The sequence below is a fragment of the Mustela erminea genome, chromosome 11 (assembly GCF_009829155.1).
Source record: "Mustela erminea isolate mMusErm1 chromosome 11, mMusErm1.Pri, whole genome shotgun sequence".
Lineage (NCBI taxonomy): Eukaryota > Metazoa > Chordata > Mammalia > Carnivora > Mustelidae > Mustela > Mustela erminea.
The window spans coordinates 91,589,841-91,609,404 of NC_045624.1; the positions used below are offsets into that span (position 1 = coordinate 91,589,841).

The window sequence follows — 19,564 nt, forward strand, 5'->3', positions numbered from 1 at the left end:
CTAGATGTCCATCAACAGATGAATGGATAAAGAAGATGTGGTATGTATACACAATGGAATACTATGCAGCCATCAAAAGAAATGAAATCTTGCCATTTGCGACAACATGGATGGAACTAGAGCGTATCATGCTTAGTGAAATAAGTCAAGCAGAGAAAGACAACTATCATATGATCTCCCTCATATAAGGAAACAGTAATGCAACATGGGGGCTTAAGTTTGTAGGAGAAGAATAAATGAAACAAGATGGGATTGGGAGGGAGACAAGCCATAAGTGACTCTTAATCTCACAAAACAAACTGAGGGTTGCTGGGGGGAGGGGGGTTGGGAGAAGGGGGGTAGGGTTATGGACATTGGGGAGGGTATGTGCTTTGGTGAGTGCTGTGAACCTGGCGATTCACAGACCTGTACCCCTGGGGATAAAAATATATGTTTATAAAAAATAAAAAAATTAAAAATAAATAAATAAAAAATAAAAAGTTCACTGGGTACTTCTGAAAAAAAAATTACAACAAAAAAAGTTAAAAAAATAACCATTTTAAATGTTATATATACAAATATGTTTTACATTGTTATATAAATAATATCATTATTAAATTCACAAAAAAACAAACAAAAATATTGACAGCATTAGTGCTGAAAATACTGACTCTACCTTTGCCCTCCATCTTGATCAAGTCCTCTCTTGGGGTGACATGTTCTGGGTCTCTTGGAACTTAACATTCACGTCTTAGAAATGCTGAAATTGGAAAAAATTTGCTCTGGCCCTCACTAAATTTGTAAATTCCATTGATAATTCTTCTAAAAACAGGTTTTCAATGGCTGCATAGTATCTTGTCACTTCAAAGCGACATAAATAAGTCTGTCCTTTTACTCCTACTCATCATTGTAGTTTATCATGGTTGTCCTGTACTGAAAAGTCACAGTGGCTCCATCTCCCCAAGTGGGCAATTCAGTACATTCATGTACTACTCTTCTGAGGATTAAATAGAATAATCTGTGGAAAATATTCAAAAGAGATACTCTGAGAAGCTTAATCCCTCTTTTCATTCACTTCTTTCTTAAAAGAGTTCATTGTTCTCTGACTCCATATTTCATTCGGGGGTCTTCTGACCTTTCTTCTGTAGATGTGTTAGGAGACAGGAGAGGCCTTGTTGAGATCTAGGCCCTCAGATTCATTCCCCTGGAACCCACCCCAGACAAGAATCATGATGGGCATGGTATGGAACACAAAGATTCTCAGTTTGCCCTTGAGAAGGTTCTGACATTGCTGGGTCAGGAATTCATGCTGCTTCCATAACATCTCTGCACTTGATGGCACCACCTGATTCTTAGAAGGAGAAGCAGAGAATGAAGCTGTTGTCATGATCTCAGGGAACCAAAGGTAAACTGTGCATACTGACTATGTGGTCAGATCTCCAATTACCACAAGTATCAAATTTTACTGAAGTAAAGATATTTCCTCTGCATTTGAAAGTGGACTCTAAGGAGATGGGGGAGGAGGCTTTGTAATTTCACACATTACTTCTGTGTATCACTATGTTGAAAACTGGTGACCATCAAGCTACTAACTATAGAATTTTATTCTCAACCATGATTTTTAACCTTAGTAATTTGTGAAAGTCTTTCACCATCTTTTCTTTACAAGATAAAAGTAGCATATGTTATCCTTTTTAATCATCTGATCTGTATTCAGGATTTTTATTTTCCTTGCAGAATCCTAGAGAAAAAGTTCTTACAGGTGTTTCTACCATGTTGGAGGTGCCTGATGTAGTAAGGACATGTTCCAATGGCGTAGTGCTCCTTTTGTCCTAGTATTGACCCTGAATGTGGAGTGAAGTGTTGCTTCTACCTCTATGGTACGAGATTTATACCCTGGTGTCATCTATAACTAAGATACCTGCCATTTACTTGGGGATATAACAATCAGTGGACTCCTCAATATGACCATAGGATGATAATAAAAGCATGGAATTTTTATGTTTCACAGATCATTGTAACTCCAAAAAACTGTAATGCCCATGAATAAAATTGGAAAGTAATAATAAGAAATACTTATGTAGTCTTTATATGGCCTTACTGTCTTTATTGTGAGCCATTTAGGGACTAGAAATCTCCCTTTACCATGCATTAACAGACAAATGGGTTTTCCTTTGTACCATTCACTATGTATATTTTGAGTTCCCTGACAGCCTAATTTAGTGGGATAACAGTTCAAACTACTTTAATTTGTACCATAATTGTCAACCTCATATGGGCTCACCATGTGAACAGAATCTAAGATGTTTTCCTGCCAACCTCAGGAAATACAACAGAGAGAGAGACTCAGGCCCGGGTCCCAGCTGTGCAGCCTCTGTGGTTGCCCATATTAAGAAGCATGTGGGTGGGTCAGTCTAGAAGTTGGTTCTAGTGCAGCGTCTCTTGGCCGCTTTAATACTGTGGGTCCTAATCCAGCTGCCACAGAAGTACATGGTCCCATCTTGTTTCCTTAGGATAATTATTTTCAAGGTTGAAGTGGAAGTGTTGTTCTTCCCACTTAAGTGACCCTAGGTAAGATGTGTTGAGACAAATGTGAGATAATCTATCCCCGATCTTGCTTCAGTCAGCACCAATATATGACTTCTTTGTTAATGTCCTCAGTGGTAACCTTGTAAGATATACGGGCACACTCATCTCTTGCTCTGGAGATTGATGTGGGTTGCTCCAACTTTGCCTACCCAAAGCCAACTGCAAGCAAAGAAGAGAAATTCCTATGAAAAAATTATATGGGGAAAAAAAAAACAACATAAATAATTTCCTGAGTTTCTTCTGTAGACAGAAATTCCTGGGGGACAAGTCATAGGCCCGGGAGACAAGAAAATGAATACTTTCAGCTGTGGCATCTCGTTGGCTGGGATGACTTTCCAGTGACAAAGTAAGAAGTGAGGTTCCTGTTACAGAACTCCTCAGGTCAGGGGCTGAAGGGTGGGACTGCTTCAAGTTTCTCTGAAGAAGTAGTGGCTTAGGTATTTCCCTGGGTTGTTCCTGATCTGTCCCAGATGTGAGCAGGTCTGGGGCTTTCTGTGCCCTGTGTAAGTGGGCTCCCAGACCGGAAAAGAATTCCTGGTAAATGGATCTTTTTGGGGTTTGGCAGGATCATTCTCATACCCACTCAATCATTCCCTGCAATCTCATACTGCAGAACCTTGCTCAGAAGCATGAAGACAGGTATTTTATATAGAAAAGTCAATTGATGGCTTATTGGCATTTTACTTATTCTCTGAAGACAGCTAATACCTGCATTTGTGTTGTAACACATTGGAATGATCTGTGTCACTCAATGTTCTATATTAATCTGCCCCTGGTGCTGGGGACAATGTAGTGTTCCTTGTATTGTCCTGCAGTGAAGAATGGTTTAGTTCAATAATCAAGAGAAGCCAATTGATCTGGGTCACTCCCTTTCTCTGCCACCTCACCCTGTACTAGCTCTGTGACCTGGACAAGTCACTGACCCCGTAGTACTTCAGTTACCTCAGGAGTCAGACGTGCTTGCTAATACTGCAACAGAACATTTAGGTGATCTGGCTTACAGGGGCTAAAAAGTGCTGAATGTGAACATGGAGAGAGAACTTGGACACACCCACCCACACCCACCTCCTCCCTGAGCCCTCCCTCCATCCACATGCAGGTAGGCTTTTCTGGTATTGGCAGGTTCCCTCTCATCTTTCACAAGGAAAAATAACAGTGTCCCAATATGGTGGCCCCTCTAACAACCTCAATGAAATTTGAGCTCTGTTGTGATGACATCATGCTGTCACCAATCTCCCCACACCCCCCAGCAAAAGGGCTAATTTATTGGACCTCTAGTGTTCAGTTAAGGAATTGCAGTCCTTAAACCTTTTGGTGAATTCCAGTTCAGAAGGCATGAACTTAATACCTTTGGCTCAACATTAAACCTAAATTCATTAAGCTCTAATTTTTTTTAGTTTTAAAATTAACCAATAATAATTAAATTACAGTATGATCTTTTACATGCACTAATAATGGCACACAGTGATTCCCTGTCAGCATGAACTTTACCAGTCTCTGGATGCTGAGATGATGGACAGTGGTACAGCCTGTGTGCTGTCAACCCCCACAGAACTTTCACTCCAAGAGCACTTTGAAAGCACATCTCCTGAGGTCAGCTGGAAATATGTGCAAGTATAATGCCAAATGGCTTCCTGGAACGCTCCAGAAGAGTTTCAGGCCAGGGGAGAGTGAGGCTGGGACCCTAGCTGGGAGGCTGGTTGTGGTGGCCACTGTAGGGAAGGATGTGGATTGTACAGATGCGAGAAGATCTTCTGTTGGTTGTCTTCACAGTTCTAGGGTGGTGAGTACCATTGGAACAGTAGTAAATGACAACATCCTCTTTTTCTTGAAATTTATGGCAGGGATTGAAGTAATAATGTGAGAAATCTTTTGCTTCAACTTTGTTCTTCCCAACTACATGACTTTGAGTAGGGATTTTTATTGACCTTTCAAAAATCTGATGTTCCAAAGCCTGATTGTGTTTTTGCTCAAATCAGTGAATAACTACCTTTTCAAAAATCATTCTCGATTTCTTGCAATATATGTCAATATGTCTCTTTACTTAAAAATTTTTTTTCTTTAGTTTTGTGAAATGCATATGTGGAAATGTTCCATCATTGATGGAACTGTAAATAAAAGAAGAGCATTTCCAATGAACTTCCATTTAAAATATTTTATTTATTTATTTGAAAGAGAGACACAGACAGAGAGAGAGTGCGAGAAGAGGGGAAAGGAGAAGCATATTCCCTGCTGAGTAAGGAAACCAACATAGGGCTCAATTCTACAACCCTGAGATCATGACCTGAGATGAAGGATGACACTTAACCAATTAAGCCACCCAGGCTCCCCAAACTTCTAATAATTATAAGAAACATTACAGAATGTCTTTGCCCTCTCATCTAGATTGAAATGGTCCAGGAGTGTGACTCAAGAGCTCAGAAGAAGAAGAAAGTGAATGTTTAGAGCCATGACACTCTATCTGCCAGGCTGTGTCCTATAGAAGCAGGCAGGATAGTGGGGACCTGGTGGCTGGATGCCTCCTGCCTTAGTGGCAGGAGGGCATGGCCTGAAATGGGGAGGATGAAAAAAGTGGTTGATGAGGTCGATTGCTGGCACTTTAGTGCTGGCCGCAGACTTGGAGGGAATGAGGGCACTGTGTTTTGTAGGCTTCTTGCTGCTGTGCCCTTCTCAACATAAGACTGGTGGTATCTGGAAGACTGCTGACATAAATGTGAAGGGACTATGAAAGAATCTTGATTTTTGTGCAAATGAGAATTCTTTCTACTTGCCAGGAGCTATTCTATGAACATACTTTCTCAATATAATATTTTAAAATATTGCATGTTTAATAAATGCTAACTGTCAGAAGAGGAAATATTTAGGGCACTTGGCTGGCTGAGTTGGTAAGTGTCTGACTCTTGATTTTGACTCAGATCTCAGAGTCTTAAGATTGAGCCACACATTGGGCTTGTGCTGAGTGAGGAGCATGCTTAAGATTCTCTCTCCCTCTGCCTCTCCCCACCCCTCTAAAATATGAGCTAATACTTAACAAGTATTTTTTATTCTTGAAGTATAATGCTAGATGTCCTTCACCTTTTCCATCCTCGCAGCAATTACATGATATGGATGCTTGCAGTTTTCATTCCATAGAACAGGGCAACGAGGGTCAGAGGAGTGACAACTGAATCAAGGTAATTCACAAAGCTGCTAAGTAGGACATGTGGTTAAATATTATCCTTGAAGAAACAGAGAAAAAGACAAAGATGATGATAAAAATTCCCTTGAACATCTCACCAGGAGTGGAAACTCTCTCTATTATGGTCTCTGGACTTCTCGATTTCTTCTTTGAAGATACATGGACATAAATGCTGTTTTGTAGGCTGCAAATTCCTTGATGAGTCATAGATGCAATACACACAGGGTTTTGCATTCTTCTTCTTTCAGTTCACATTATATTCTGAGCAACTCACCATGTCACTAAAGCATTTTTTCATGTCACTTAGGAGCTGCCCGAATCTGTGCAGATTTCTTAATCTCCTTCTGCCTCAAAAATTCTCATCTGAAAATAGATGTGATAGCAATCCTATCACAGAAGTTAGTGTACATTAAATAACTAAGAGCCTTTCAGTCTAATAACTGCTAGTCCAGGTTCTGAAATACAGTAGACTTTTGATAATAATTATATGTTTTCTACTGCTATTGTTTCACAAATTCAATGTCCTCATATTTTCAACCATTATTATTTACACCAAATTTTCATGTGAAAAAGCTTCAGTGACCCTTTTGTAGTACTAACTTTGAAAATCAGTCACATATTATTATTATTTTATTTTTATGCATTTATTTCTCCATATTCCTGTTTTCCTCCATCTTGTCTTCGGCAGAGCTTTTTAGCTTGCCTTTTGTGATTTCCATATGGTTTTCTCTAAATGTATGCATGACTTAAAACTTGAAACAGTTCTGCCTAAAACTTGTGTGTGGCTCTGTCACATACCATGTGAAGTTGATGTGAACTCTGGCTTGAGTCCTGCCTGAGGAGAAAAGAGAGGAAGAAGCCAGGATGGCTGAGTTTTCCTCCTGAGGCAGCTGCTCTGTTTTCCCTCTTTTCCAATAAATACCATTTCTGAAGTGACCCATACTGGGTAGTTGAATGTTGTGGAGGTGGAGGACGGTAGACCAGAAGGCCAATGGCCTACAACTAAGAGGACTGACTCTTCCTATGCTGGGAGGTTCATCCTGGGAATGAAAAGGACTAGGAGACAGAAAGAAGGCATCCATGGTCACGCTGGAGAGAGGTCCCCTGGTCCACCATGGCTACTAGGCATTTCTTTACAGTCCCTGTGTCTGTGTTTGTGTTTACGTCTGTTTATATCTGTCTGTGTGTGTGCATGTGTGAGTGTGCATATGCATTTGCATCACTCTCTGTCCTATGTGTTTGTGCATATGTGTGTCTCTGTGTATGTGTTGTATTAAGAGGTAGCAGTTGTATGAATATGTCTAATTGGGGGAACCCAAAATTTCTACCTGACTGTATGTTAAGGAAGGCTGAGAAACAGTATCTGACATTTTTCCTTCCTATAGTGAGAACAAGTTCATTCTTTCACTCAGATTCATAAGGTGTGGTATTTCCTGAACATAGATAAGGGTTTCAGATGCTAGGAGCCTAGAAGGGAGATAAATGGTCATTTCAGACACATTCATGGAAAAATGTGTTTTCTCATCTTGAATTATTTCAAACATGGAGGTAAACAAAGGCAGAATTTATCTTTTATTTATTATTTTAAACACTTTCAAAAATAGAGATTTTATTTTTTTTATTTTTCATAACTTTAATAGCTTTCAATATTGTAGGCATTTTCTACATGGTAGGTGGATACATTGGCTCCATTATCTCATTTAATCTTCACAAAGCCTACTAAGTGGGTGATTTTATTATTGGTTCCATATTTTATATGAGAAAATGGAGACATTGGACACATCAGTTATTTTATCAAAGGTCTGACATGAGTAAGTGGCAGAACAATAATCTGTACCAGAGGATCTATGTCTAGAACACACAATCTTAAGTAAGATATTTTATTTCTTCCATAAATACTTTTAATATATAATATATTATATACCACTATGTAATAAGAATATGCATGTATATGTACATAAGTATGTAGGTATTTTCAGAGGGGTCTATATATTTCTCTTAATGTACCAGAATTCGTGCTTAGGATTCATTACAGGAAATACTCTAAATGTGCTTCCTCAGTAATGCTTCCTAAGATTCATTGATTCACAGATTAATTCGGCAAGAATGTATGGAGGCTGCACTAGAGACAAGGCTTGTACAGACCCTGGGAAGGTCACAGACACAGAGAAAAAGGTCCTACTTGGGAGCACTTGTAACCCAGGAGCACTTGTATTCATCTTCCTTCATATGGCACCACACCTGGCCCTCATACTCAAGTCTATGACCTCAGTCCTGTGCCCTCTCTCCATTTCAAGCCCCTTCTCATGCAGCCTGAACCATAGATATTCCCTGGAAATCTCAGGGAAAGAACTGATATGTCCTGACTCTCAGGCAGAAGCTCTCCACAGTAGGCAATCAGGTCAATGGGAAGTTGCAGCAGGAAGCCTGGCATCCTGAGGGCACAGCTGGTGGTTGTCTGCTTCTTTCCCCCTTGATTCTAGGACTGAGGTACCTGTCAGAGAGCACAGGGAGGGGGCTGAGGCTGAGGCTGAGACTGGGCTAAGTTGTCCTGTGGAAATGATGAGAGTCCAGAACTGAAGAGAGGTTCCTGGGGCTGACAGTCAGGCTCCTCTAATACTTTGTACATTTGCATGTGGCTTCATCTACTCTTTCTCTGGACTGTAAAAAAAAATTTCAGTAGAGGGGACAGGATGTCTCAGTGCTGCCTATTTCTTGTTCTCATCATAATGCCTCTAAGCATGTGTCTTAGGAGACCAAGTACATCTGACACATCAGATACCCAAAGCCTGATTCTTTTTTTTTTTTTTTTGTACCAATAAATCACCTTTTTTGTAAATACAGCATTGAGTAATTATCTTTTTTTCTACTGTGGATATAGATATAGATATTTCTGGTTGTATCATTTTGGCTACTAATTGGAAAGAGAGAGAGTGAGACAGAGATATAGACACAGATATGTAGATAGACATCGATATGGAGACAGACACTGACAGATACGCAGAAACAGGTATATCTAGTATAGATAGAAATAGTGCAAATGGGTGTCAAGGAAGACCTTTCTAAATTAATTGTCCCAATTATTTCATGGTAAGGAGTAGAGACAGATGTGAAATTTAAAAGAAGTACCAATGATAATACTGAGTCCTCCTCTAGGCTGTATGCTTAGTTCTTGGATTTCTCATCTCTGAATCTGAAAGCAGTTACTGGGGAGGGAGCATCTCCTCCACAGAAGACAACTGGAGATGCTCCAGCTGATCTACTCTGACTCTACAGTCTGGGACCCATGGGGTCTATGCAAACACTGACTTTTGTTGTTGCTATTTTACTGTATTGCTCATGACGGTCAGTTTTTCTGAAGGCTATAAATTGGAAAATTTGGTTCCTAGATTCAAACAATAGTATTTTCATTGGTTCTTTGACAATATGTTTTTATAAATTATTTTTTTAAGAGTCAGAAACCTTACAGGTTAAATTTTTTAAAATGCTGTATCTTTTCTACATAACTCTATGTAGTTACTACCTTCTGAACAGTCTCTTAGCACAGAAGTTTCCTTTTTTAAGTAAATCAAAAAGGACACAGTCTTTGCAGAATAATTAGAAAAAGTCACTTTTGCTCCAGGTTGACATAGCCCTGCTCAGGGTATAGGGTGTAGGGTGGGCGTGGGATGGGTTTTGGCCCCCATGGTGCCCCTTCACTTAGGCATATATGAGCAGGGCACACTGGTAACACCAAACAGAGGCTGCAACTCTGGGTTTGCTACAGGGGAAGGAAGTGTCATTATTGTTAGTAACATATACATGTCATTTCTTTCTCATTCTGATTTTGGAGGGAGGTGCTAACCTTACCAATTGAAAATCGATTCCTCTGGTTTAGAACAGATTCTTTCAAGTTAGGACAATCTCCTTGGGCACATTCCTTATCGTTTCTGTTTCTCTGTCTCGTGCTCATTCTCATGATGACATCACTATGCAAGGGGAGAGAGTTCCTTCTTCCATTCTTCCTCCCACTGTCTTCCAGCCCTTTGCCCTGCTGGTCTTTGGGATCGATCTCTTCATCAGAACCTTCTTGTGCAATAACCAGCTCTGAACCCACCACTGACTCACACCATGCCATGGGATGTAAAGTTTCCACCCTGCAGCTTCTGTTCTTGTTGAAGCATCAATTCTTTCTGCCATGAAATATGAACATTTGTAGGATTCTCATGGTGATCATGAGATTTCCTCCAGAGACTGAACATCAAGCATATTATCTGGCAGCTAAATGGGTGGAATTCCATTTTGTTCATTGCCAGCACCTTCAGAATGAGCTTTTCACGACTACTGAAAATCTCTGAACAGCTTACTTCTCTCTGTGATAATCATACAATTTCAACATAATAGTCTACAACTATGAATGTAAGTAATGGGAAATTATGTCAAACCAGACACTTAGGACAGGGTTAGTGACATCTGTGGTGGGGGGTAAATTGAATCCATCAGAGTCCCTTTTCTCTTTCCTCTGATACTGAGGCATTACACAGCTAGATGTGTATAAACTGCTTAATAGAATGCCTACCTAGTTTATAAGGAATTTTCAGTAAAAAATAGCTATTATTAACATCTTATCTGGAACATTATGTTTATTAAATTGCGTAAGGAGCTTAACTCTTTTTCTTTGAATGAACAAAGGAAAGAATCAAAGAAATCTATTGACCTATGGATTATTATTATTATTATTATTATTATTATTATTATTATTCTATCACTTCCAGAATAAAACTAGACTTTTTGGTCACTGTTTGGTAACTTCAATTTAAAAGTTAAAAAAAAATTCAAAGGGTCAGAACTCGCAGTAGGTAGTTTTGTGATCAAACATTTAAATATTTACTCATACAAGAGAAAAAGGTAGATGAAGGAAGGACAGAAAAGATACATCAATTATAAGCAATGTGAGAAGCTGGATTTTCATTGACATGAAAGTGGCAGGCATTTTTCTACTTTCTTTTTGTAAGAGTTACAATTGTTACACTACTTCACACTTGTTTATTATATTAAAGAACATCAAGAACACTGAATTGAATTCATCATAATACTGGTTCATAAAGTCCTATAATCACTTATTGACACAGAGATAGAGATCTCTTTACTTTTTGCAACATAGGTGATGATGACTTAACTAATAACTTGACAAATCCCTCAGAATCCTTCATTTACCTGAAGAATAAAAGCATTAAAAAAAATCTATACACTCCTCTCTATTAAGCTGGTCAACTAGAAAAGCACAACATTTAAAGATAATTTATCAATACTTGTATAGTTTCCTCTTTTCTTACTGAGGGAACAGGGCACATCCTGTTCTGTTAAAGATGGGACTTTGGTGGCTTTGTGGAAGGTGAAATGAAAGGAACTAGATAAAATCACAACTCTGCAATTTGTTTTACTTATTTGGGGACAAATATAAAACAGTTATTTGACTACTACTTGATTTTTATTCTTTTGCTTCTCCACGTGGACAGTGGTCCTCTCCTTACCTTGCCCTGGGCATTATGAGGTGGATCTTCAGGGACTGCACAGATGGTTTCCTTATTCTCTGGTTGCTGTTTGGGAGTAGCCAGTGGAAGCATCAGCAAGAGACTGGGAAGTGGAAGAGAGTGAGGTCTGGGTTCCCTCCCTGAAGGGGGACTGCATTCTCACAGGGGCCAACATATAGTGCCAACTCCTGCCACAACCAGAGGTTCATGTTCAGGAACAAGAAGTGCATGTGGGAGAAGTCATTCCTTTTTATACCACTTAACCCACGGAGGGATTTGTTTCTTTATCCCAGGGCCCACTAGCTTGGAATTCTAGTGTCCAAGAAGAAATGCTTTTGTCAGGTGACATGGTGATTGTTTTTTTGAGCTTCAGTTTCCATTGGTCAACTTTCCATTTGAAAACAGAAGAAAGATTCCCATGACTGTTTCCACAAAGATTAAGGATCCTGGGTCACAGAGCAATGGGGCCGGGGGATGGAGAGTGGAGCATTAATCCTGAGGAGGAAACGGGAAATTTCACATATCCCTTCTTTGTGCCCCTCGGCATCCATACTGTTAATTTGCCTGGAAGAGAAATCCATGCCCCCACAGCAGGAGACACACAGGGTTATACTTGAAAGCGTATCTTCCTCTCCGTCTTCAGATGAACACATGAGGTTGATTTTATAGCAACCTTCTATGAAAGGCATTCAGGCAAAAAAAAAAAAAAAAAGTAGGAAACAACTTTGTTGAACAAAACTATGGTTGCGTACAATTCTGCTTGAGATGGTCTTATTCTCTCATCTGCAAATAGACAAAAGAGATATAAAAAAATAAAAACAAAAATGAGGAAATGAAAATACAGTGTTAATAGGAAGACTCAGTATTGGTGTCACCGTCTATACCTGGTATCTGTTCTACAGAGACACAAAGAAACACTCAGGCCACGAAGGTACACAGAGCTCTGCGGGCATGAACCTTGTCTTTAACTTGGCACATGGAGTCAGTAGGAATCAGCAGAGAAAAAAGATTTTGTTTTGTAAATGAAGCAAAGTTTTATGGAGAAGAGCAGAAAATGAGTGGTTAAGACAAAGGCTATTCCACATATTTCTAACCATCAGATGTCACATGGTATGCCTAACTGCTCAGTAACATGCAAGAATTTGAATATTAAGTAAAATGTGAATTCTGTTTAACAGTAAATTTGAATATAAAAATCAAAAGCCATACAGGTTTTTCTATGAATCAATAAGGGTATGAGTGGCATGGTAAAAACTCTCCTGTTCCCAGTGTTTAGAAGTGACGTCTCCAAGGTGTGGCCTTTCCTCTACCCAAAACTGTGTTCCTGAACCCATTCTGGGGAGTGGAACACGAAGAACATCCAACACAAAACAGTCAACATAGATCTCCACGCGTGCCCAGAAATTTTCAGAATTGTGATTCTTAGAAAATGACTCTGATGTAACAGACATTAATTTTTCCACAGTACTAATGTGTGTGATCAGTTGGTAATGGATAATAGAACTATGGAAACTATGTTTTTATGGGGCACCTGGATGGCTCAGTGGGTTAAAGCATCTGACCTCAGCTCAGGTCATGGTCCCAGGGTCCTGGGATCAAGCCCTGCATCAAGCTGTGTGCTAAGCAGAGAGCCTGCTTTCCTTCCTCTATGCCTGCCTCTCTGTCTCCTTGTGATCTATTTCAAATAAATAAATAATCTAAACAACAACAACAACAAAAAACATAAGAAAGAAAAAAAAACATGATTTTATGAGATGTCCTTAGACATTATTCAGCATTAATTTCATAATATAATGCTGCTTCTATTAGTCAAAATCATTGTGTCTCACCCACCTCAAAAATGAAATAAATGAGTTGAGCCCAGGTCATCAGGATACTTCAAGTATCCATCTATGCAAAATCCTCCACCCATGAGGTAATGTGAGCCCCTCTCTAATTGTCAAAATGTCAGTCTCAGTTCAGCAGACATCAATGGAGTCAACACTGTACTTGGTCCTGTACATTCTAATAAGATGCTTTCAGTGTTGTTAGAATCAGCCATTTAAACAACCATTTAATTAACAACCATTTACTTAGGATAGGAGGTTTTGTTGGTCTCTGGATGGTTTAGCTTTACTGTGTGTGGCCCAAGTGTCCTTGGTGAAGCTTCACTTATCCACAAGGAGAAGGGCAGCTAGAGGAAATGACTCCAAATATGACTCATTTTTCCTTCCACATAGGGGTTGTTTGCTCAACACACAGGGCCACTCTCTTTTTAGGTTGTAACTCAAAGACACTATGGACCCATGTTGAAAACTGAGATTTACATTGACCTGGGATGACTTCTCTGACAGTGTCTTCATATGTAGCTAATTTCTCTCTAACAAAACTCTAATACTCAGGTCTCAGAGTCACTCCCCTATGGAGTCAGGCACTGAGAGGAAAGGGTTCAGGGGTATTAGGATATGGGGAAGACAAATGAAGGAATATCCCCCAAACAGAGCAAAAGTAAGTCTCTCCCCCTCCTCCACCTTCTGTACATGGTGGAGGTCTTCATCTTGACCCAGGCTTCCTTAGAGGAAAGGGGTGTCGGCCTTTTTCACAATCAGGCATGTGTTCAATATAAATCTCCTAGTGCAAAAATTCTGGGAGACATATGAGGAGTTAATGAATCTGAGGGACTAATTACCTACAAATGTTTTGGGCTTTCCTTTCAGCAATCATGTTTATCAGTGCTATTAAGTTGTACATAAACTGTGAATCTTCAATTGAAAAGGCATTTATTTCAGCTTTGACTTCCTCAGAGAGCTTTTTCTTTCCCCCCACGTATGGTAGCAGGTATATTCCTGTTTGGGACTGGAGGATCAGTAATATAGTTTTTCTTTTCTTTTTTTTTCCCTCAAGAAGTTGACAAATTTTATAAGAATTTAGTAAACATTGTGATATCTTATTGGTGTAATTTTGTTTATTACAGAGGATCGACCCCATTACTGTCGTACTTAAACTTCCTCCCTGTACAGATGACATAACAGAAGTCCAAGGAATATGGCCCCCAAATCCCATATGGAGTAACATTCAAGGAGAATTGGAAGTGAGGGCCCCAGGTCTCATCCAGGGCTGTTGCATCAACCTGCCTGAGGATCATGTCCCCCCACATGAGTTGATCACCAAATATGCCAGTGCATGAGGGTGCTGAGAAGTTAGGTCCTACCAACTGCTTCCTGTGCTTTGCTCATGGAGTCTCTACTGCAAAGTAATAAGCAGTGGGCAGGACAACAGTTTGAAAACTGGAATCAAGAGTCAACTTCCTATTTCAGTTTTCAATTATTTTATGGTAAATCTCTCTCTGAAATGATTTGCACAATATTTTACTCCCACATTCTTCTTTGGAGATGGCCAGAATCTTCAATCACCAGCCTGTCACAGATCCGTTCAGTAGAAATAAAGATAAGTCACAATATGAGACACATTTTCTAAAGTTGCATTTCAAAAACATTAAAGAAACAAATAAAATTCAGGATTATTTTATTTACTGTGAGATATCAAAACAGGATTTCCCCATTTCTAAATTGAGGGTAGTAGCATTCATCTCAAGGACGACTTCTTTACTTCAACACGTAATTAATATAAAAATTATTAAGAAGGTATTCCATGTTTTTTTTTTTTTAATAATGTCCAGAACATGGCTTGTATGTTATACAAGCAGCCCATCTAAGGTTGAACTAGCTATGTTTCAAGTGCCCAGGAGTCACATGTGGCTAGTGGCTAGTGGCCACTGCATTGAGCAGCTTAGATTCTGCTCCAAATGCTTCAGAAACACAGTGCTGGATGACCTTCAGAGCAGTCCCTACAGACTGGACAACTCCCTGGGTTTGCGCTCGCCTGCATGCCAGGGGCTTCTTAGTTTCCAGGTTTCTGTGCAGTGCACCAATGGAGAGGGAAGGGGCATTAGCGAGAGTCGGGGTGCTGAGAGCTGACCCCAGGACATCCCCAGAGACCCAGAGTCATTGGAATGTGCCAGTCTTCAGTGCCCTGGGAGACAGAGACCTTTTTGCTCAGGGACCTGGTCAGAGCACAGGGCTGTGGTATGCCCAGGCAGCGCAGTAGTACACGCCTTCGTCGCTTTTCTCTAGTTTCAGCAGTGACAGAGTGCAGCTGTAGCTATCCTTGCCCTTCTGGGCATAAACTTTGTCTGCTTTCAGGACAAAATCCCGTTGCACAAGGGACCTGGACATGTCTAGGTAGAGGAGCCTCTTCGGTGCCGTACCCTCCTGGTGGCGGTACCAGTGGATGTAGCTGACCAAGCTGTCCACTTGGCAATCCAGAGAACATGAACTGCCCACACGTGCCACCAACAAAGCAGTCTGACGCAGCTTGAGCCCTGCTCCACCACCTGCCAGGGAAGAGGGGAACAGCTGTAAGACAGTGATGGCCAGGAACCTCAGGGTGAACCCTGTACTCTGCACTGGGAACAAGTCAGGACCTACCTGGAAACAGGAGAGCACACAGGATGGCAAGGGGACACAGCATGGTTCTGGCTCCCACCTGGTGAAGAGAAACCCTGGGTGACCTCCTGGCGGCACCTGCTAGGAAGAGACTGTCTGGGTGTGTTGAAGAGGGCAGGTTAAGACCTGAGTGTCTGTTTCCCAGAGGCACCTGCAGTTACTAGTGAGAAAGAGGCTGGGAGGAGAGAGGGAGGGGCCAGAGGGCTGGGACAGGTCTGACCACAAGGCAGGAGGGAACATCAATGATTAGGCTGCTCAGAATCACTGAGGACTGTTGGTGCAAGGAGGGCACCAGTGATATAACAGCAATCCTTGATTGGACCTAAGCACCACACTAACTGGTTTCTGCTCATTGTTTGACCAAATCCTGAAAGTCACCCTTGACATGACTGTTACTACCCTCAATTTAGAAATGGGGAAATCCTGGTTGTTATTTAAGTAACTCTTCCGAGGCTGCATGCCTACAGGGAATTCGGTGGGGATGTGAGCCAGGTCTGGCTGGAGACACATCTCAAGCCTCCAATGGCCACTCAGTACCGACAGAGCAATGGGTGTGCAGGCTGCTCCGGAGGCAGGGATAAGCACAGTGCAGAGGTCCCTGCTGAAAAAGCAATAGGTCCCCTGAGCTAGTCCTGGACCATTTCTCCCAGAGGTCTCTTTAGAAGATGGAAATGCCCTAACGTGACATGACAGCTCTGCAGTCCGGCTAGCTAGTCTTCTCCTTTTCCTCATTTGTCAAAAGGACCTTATTAGGTTGCATGCAGAGTGAGCAGGGAATGTGAGCAAAGCTTGTAGTCTGTCCCAAATGCATAGAAAAAGCTCAAGAAATGTTGGGGATCCGTGTTTCATCTTAAAACTGGATTGGTTGCAGTAAATGATTTCTGGGGTCCCCATAGTGTAGAATTTCAGGAAATATGATAGTCCTGTAAAACCAGGCGTGTGTTTGTGTGTGTGTGGGGCGGGGGTGTATGGTCAAAGGAAGAAACCTGCATTGAGCCAGGGGGCAGAGGCGACCAGGGGGCAGGACCTGTCAGATCCTGTGTGAAATCCTTAGAAATGGTAAAAGCAGGGCCTCAGGAGGGTCAGCTGAGAAAGGCATCAGGCATCTGAAATGAAGTTTTCAGAGGTAAAGCTAGTAAAGTAAGTACAGGTTTCCTTGCCAGTTATCTAAAGTAGAGGAGGACCTCCTGGGTCCAGTTATGGTAATTAGCTATGCTAATGAGAGCCTCTTTGCCTGGTAGAAGGCAGGAAGGGGACTTGACTAGGGCAGGGAGGTGTGGGTCCCTCACACCCACTACTAGACCCAGCTTCTGAGCTCCTCCTCTTGGTAAACACTGAGAGGCACACATGCTGAGCTCTAACCAAGATTCAAGGCTCAAGTGTCCTAAAATGCAGGCTTTGAGGTTGTGCTAATCTGGTGAGGTGTTGAGTAGAATATTCTGCTAAAAGAATAATCCAGGCCCATCATTCAGACACTCAGCAGGTGTCTAGGGCAGCCCTGCTAAATGTTAAGTAGGAAAGAGACTGAGAATGGTGGTGACAATGGGGACTGACATCTGCACAGCATAACAACAGGGGGAAAGAGTTTGCATATGGAAGATGAGCAGTGTAGGGGGGTGAGAAAGCCCATAGATTCTTCTCTTCTTGCTTTCTCTCTTTTCTAGATTTTCACCAGTAAGGAAATCTTCCTTTGGGGGAGAAAATCCATAACCTTCTATTCTTTCATGAAAATAAATTTTATGTCACATTGTCAACATTCAGAACTCTGTTTCTCTCAACTACTGTTCCCATTTGTCTACAAACACTGCTGACATTAAGGGCTCAACACCTGTTGGCTATGAGCAGTCTTAGTTCCTGCCAAACCTCCAGCCAAATGCTCTCCTGGGTGAGACAAATGACAAAAGTAAAACAATTCAGCCTGGAGGGTGTAGTGCCCTTTCTTCAAAGGAGAACAGGCCCTGGGTTGGGGGAGCTCAGAGTCTCACAAGCAGGGGAACACTCTGCCCCAGGGATTTTGGGCAAGAGGGAGTTTTATAGAGACTTCAAAACAGTAAAGGGAAAACAAGGAGGAATAGCAGGTCAGTCAGTGGATAAGGAGAGAGTGTTTGGCTTAGGTTGATTGGCCGGGGCTGCATACCTGATCTTACTTAGAACAGGGGAATCATTGCAGATTCCTGGTGTTTGGTGCCTGCCTAGTTGGGACATACTGTGTTTTTGGTCAAGGACAACATTTACAGGGACAGGGAATTTACCTAAGTTTCGGTTTGCTGACTTGAACCCCCAGGCAGGAATGGATCCATCCTGGGTCTGGAAACGCATTTCACCAGGTGACAGTTGTGTTCTTTTACTTCTCTTCTTGCTGTGGTGCATCTGTGCTCTTGTGTAAGTGGTGCTGAAAGGTCATATGTTAAAGATGGGCATATTTAAAAAAAAATAATAAGGGAAACTTTTGAGCAAGACACAAAGGGTAGCCAAGACTTTACCCCCCACTCATGTAGAGAGTGGAGGGTCCTGAGCAAGACCCTGTGTTCTCCAGGAAGAGGAAAATCAGGTGGCCCTTGTGGGAGCAACACTTCCTGCCCAGGTCATCCTGCTGCTGCCATGAATGAAACTGCTCTGATGCCCCCAGACCTCAGCTCCAGGGGAGAGACAGGGGGTCAGAGCAGGTGTGGACTCAGGCAGACCTGTGCAAAGAGCCAGGTACTGAAGCTTGGACATTTCATCGAAACTCAGAGAGGCAGGTGTGCTTTCCCTGATCAGGGACAGCTCCCTTTTGCCCCTGGGAGAATGTGAGACCTAATCCAGTTTGACTTCTTCTCTAGGTCACAGGGAGTAAGTTGGATGTACAAGCGATGTCAACTCTTAGTGAGCATGAAAAGCTTAAAAACCCAAACCAGGAAAGCCATTGATATGTTGTCTGCAGGGAACAGCAGGTTCAGATTGATCCACGTGCATGGAAGCCTTACAGACCTGCTGACCTGGGGAATGTCCAGACATGGGGTTCAGCCTGGGAGGCCGGTTCCCTCCACAGCCCACGATGTCGTCTGATCAATGATGCGCTGAGGGGGGACGTCCCTCTCAGTTCAGAGTGCCAAATTCGATACTTGGGAGAGTCTGAATGATACCTTGTAACCCTGGGAGGATTTATTGCACTGACAAGGATAGAATGACGGCTCCAGTCCATGCCCTGCCACCTGGAGGATGTGTGTCCTTAGTAAAATCCCTGTAAATGGGAATAATAATGCTCAATCTCCAGACACCATCCACCATGGGCCTAGGATTGGGCCAATTTAGTTGCTTTGTAAATCAATATTACCAGCCAGTCTGAAGTACTATGTGATTCTTATAACCACTTGTTTCGTATAACATGCCAACATAGTTATAACAACCAGATTTTTCAGAGCAGCTCATTGAAATCTTAAAATACTTCATCTGTGCAGTCACATAAGTAATGGAGCCTTGATTTAAACACAAGACTAATAAATGCAAACTTGTCACAGCATCCATTCTATACATAGAATTCTCTCTCTCTCTCTCTCTCTCTCTCTATATATATATATATACACATACACAGAGACACAGAGAGTTACGTTTAAGTAAGTAAGGTCATGAGAAAGATTTCAGAGAGGTTGCAGAACTTAGCAATATCTCTCACATGTCAAGAGAGCAAAGAGCAGAAGCTGTTCTTGAAGAGCCGTCATTCCGGTAACAGTGTTGGACCACAGAACACAATAGAAATTCTTCTAGCACTGGTGAATTAATAGCTGCTTGCCTTCTAGAGAGACTAATATATATATATTTATATTTTAATTTCATAACAG

At 41.5% G+C, this 19,564-nt stretch overlaps 1 gene segment (V, D, J or C); it reads right to left on the bottom strand.

The window, feature by feature from the left end:
* Positions 1-16,098, bottom strand: part of LOC116568651 — a 54,241-nt gene extending 38,143 nt beyond the window's left edge. The window contains 3 exon segments of the C gene segment in view: positions 6,684-6,688; positions 15,315-15,631; positions 15,726-16,098. Of these exon segments, the coding sequence occupies positions 6,684-6,688; positions 15,315-15,631; positions 15,726-15,768 (365 nt within the window).
* Positions 16,099-19,564: the final 3,466 nt, after the last annotated feature.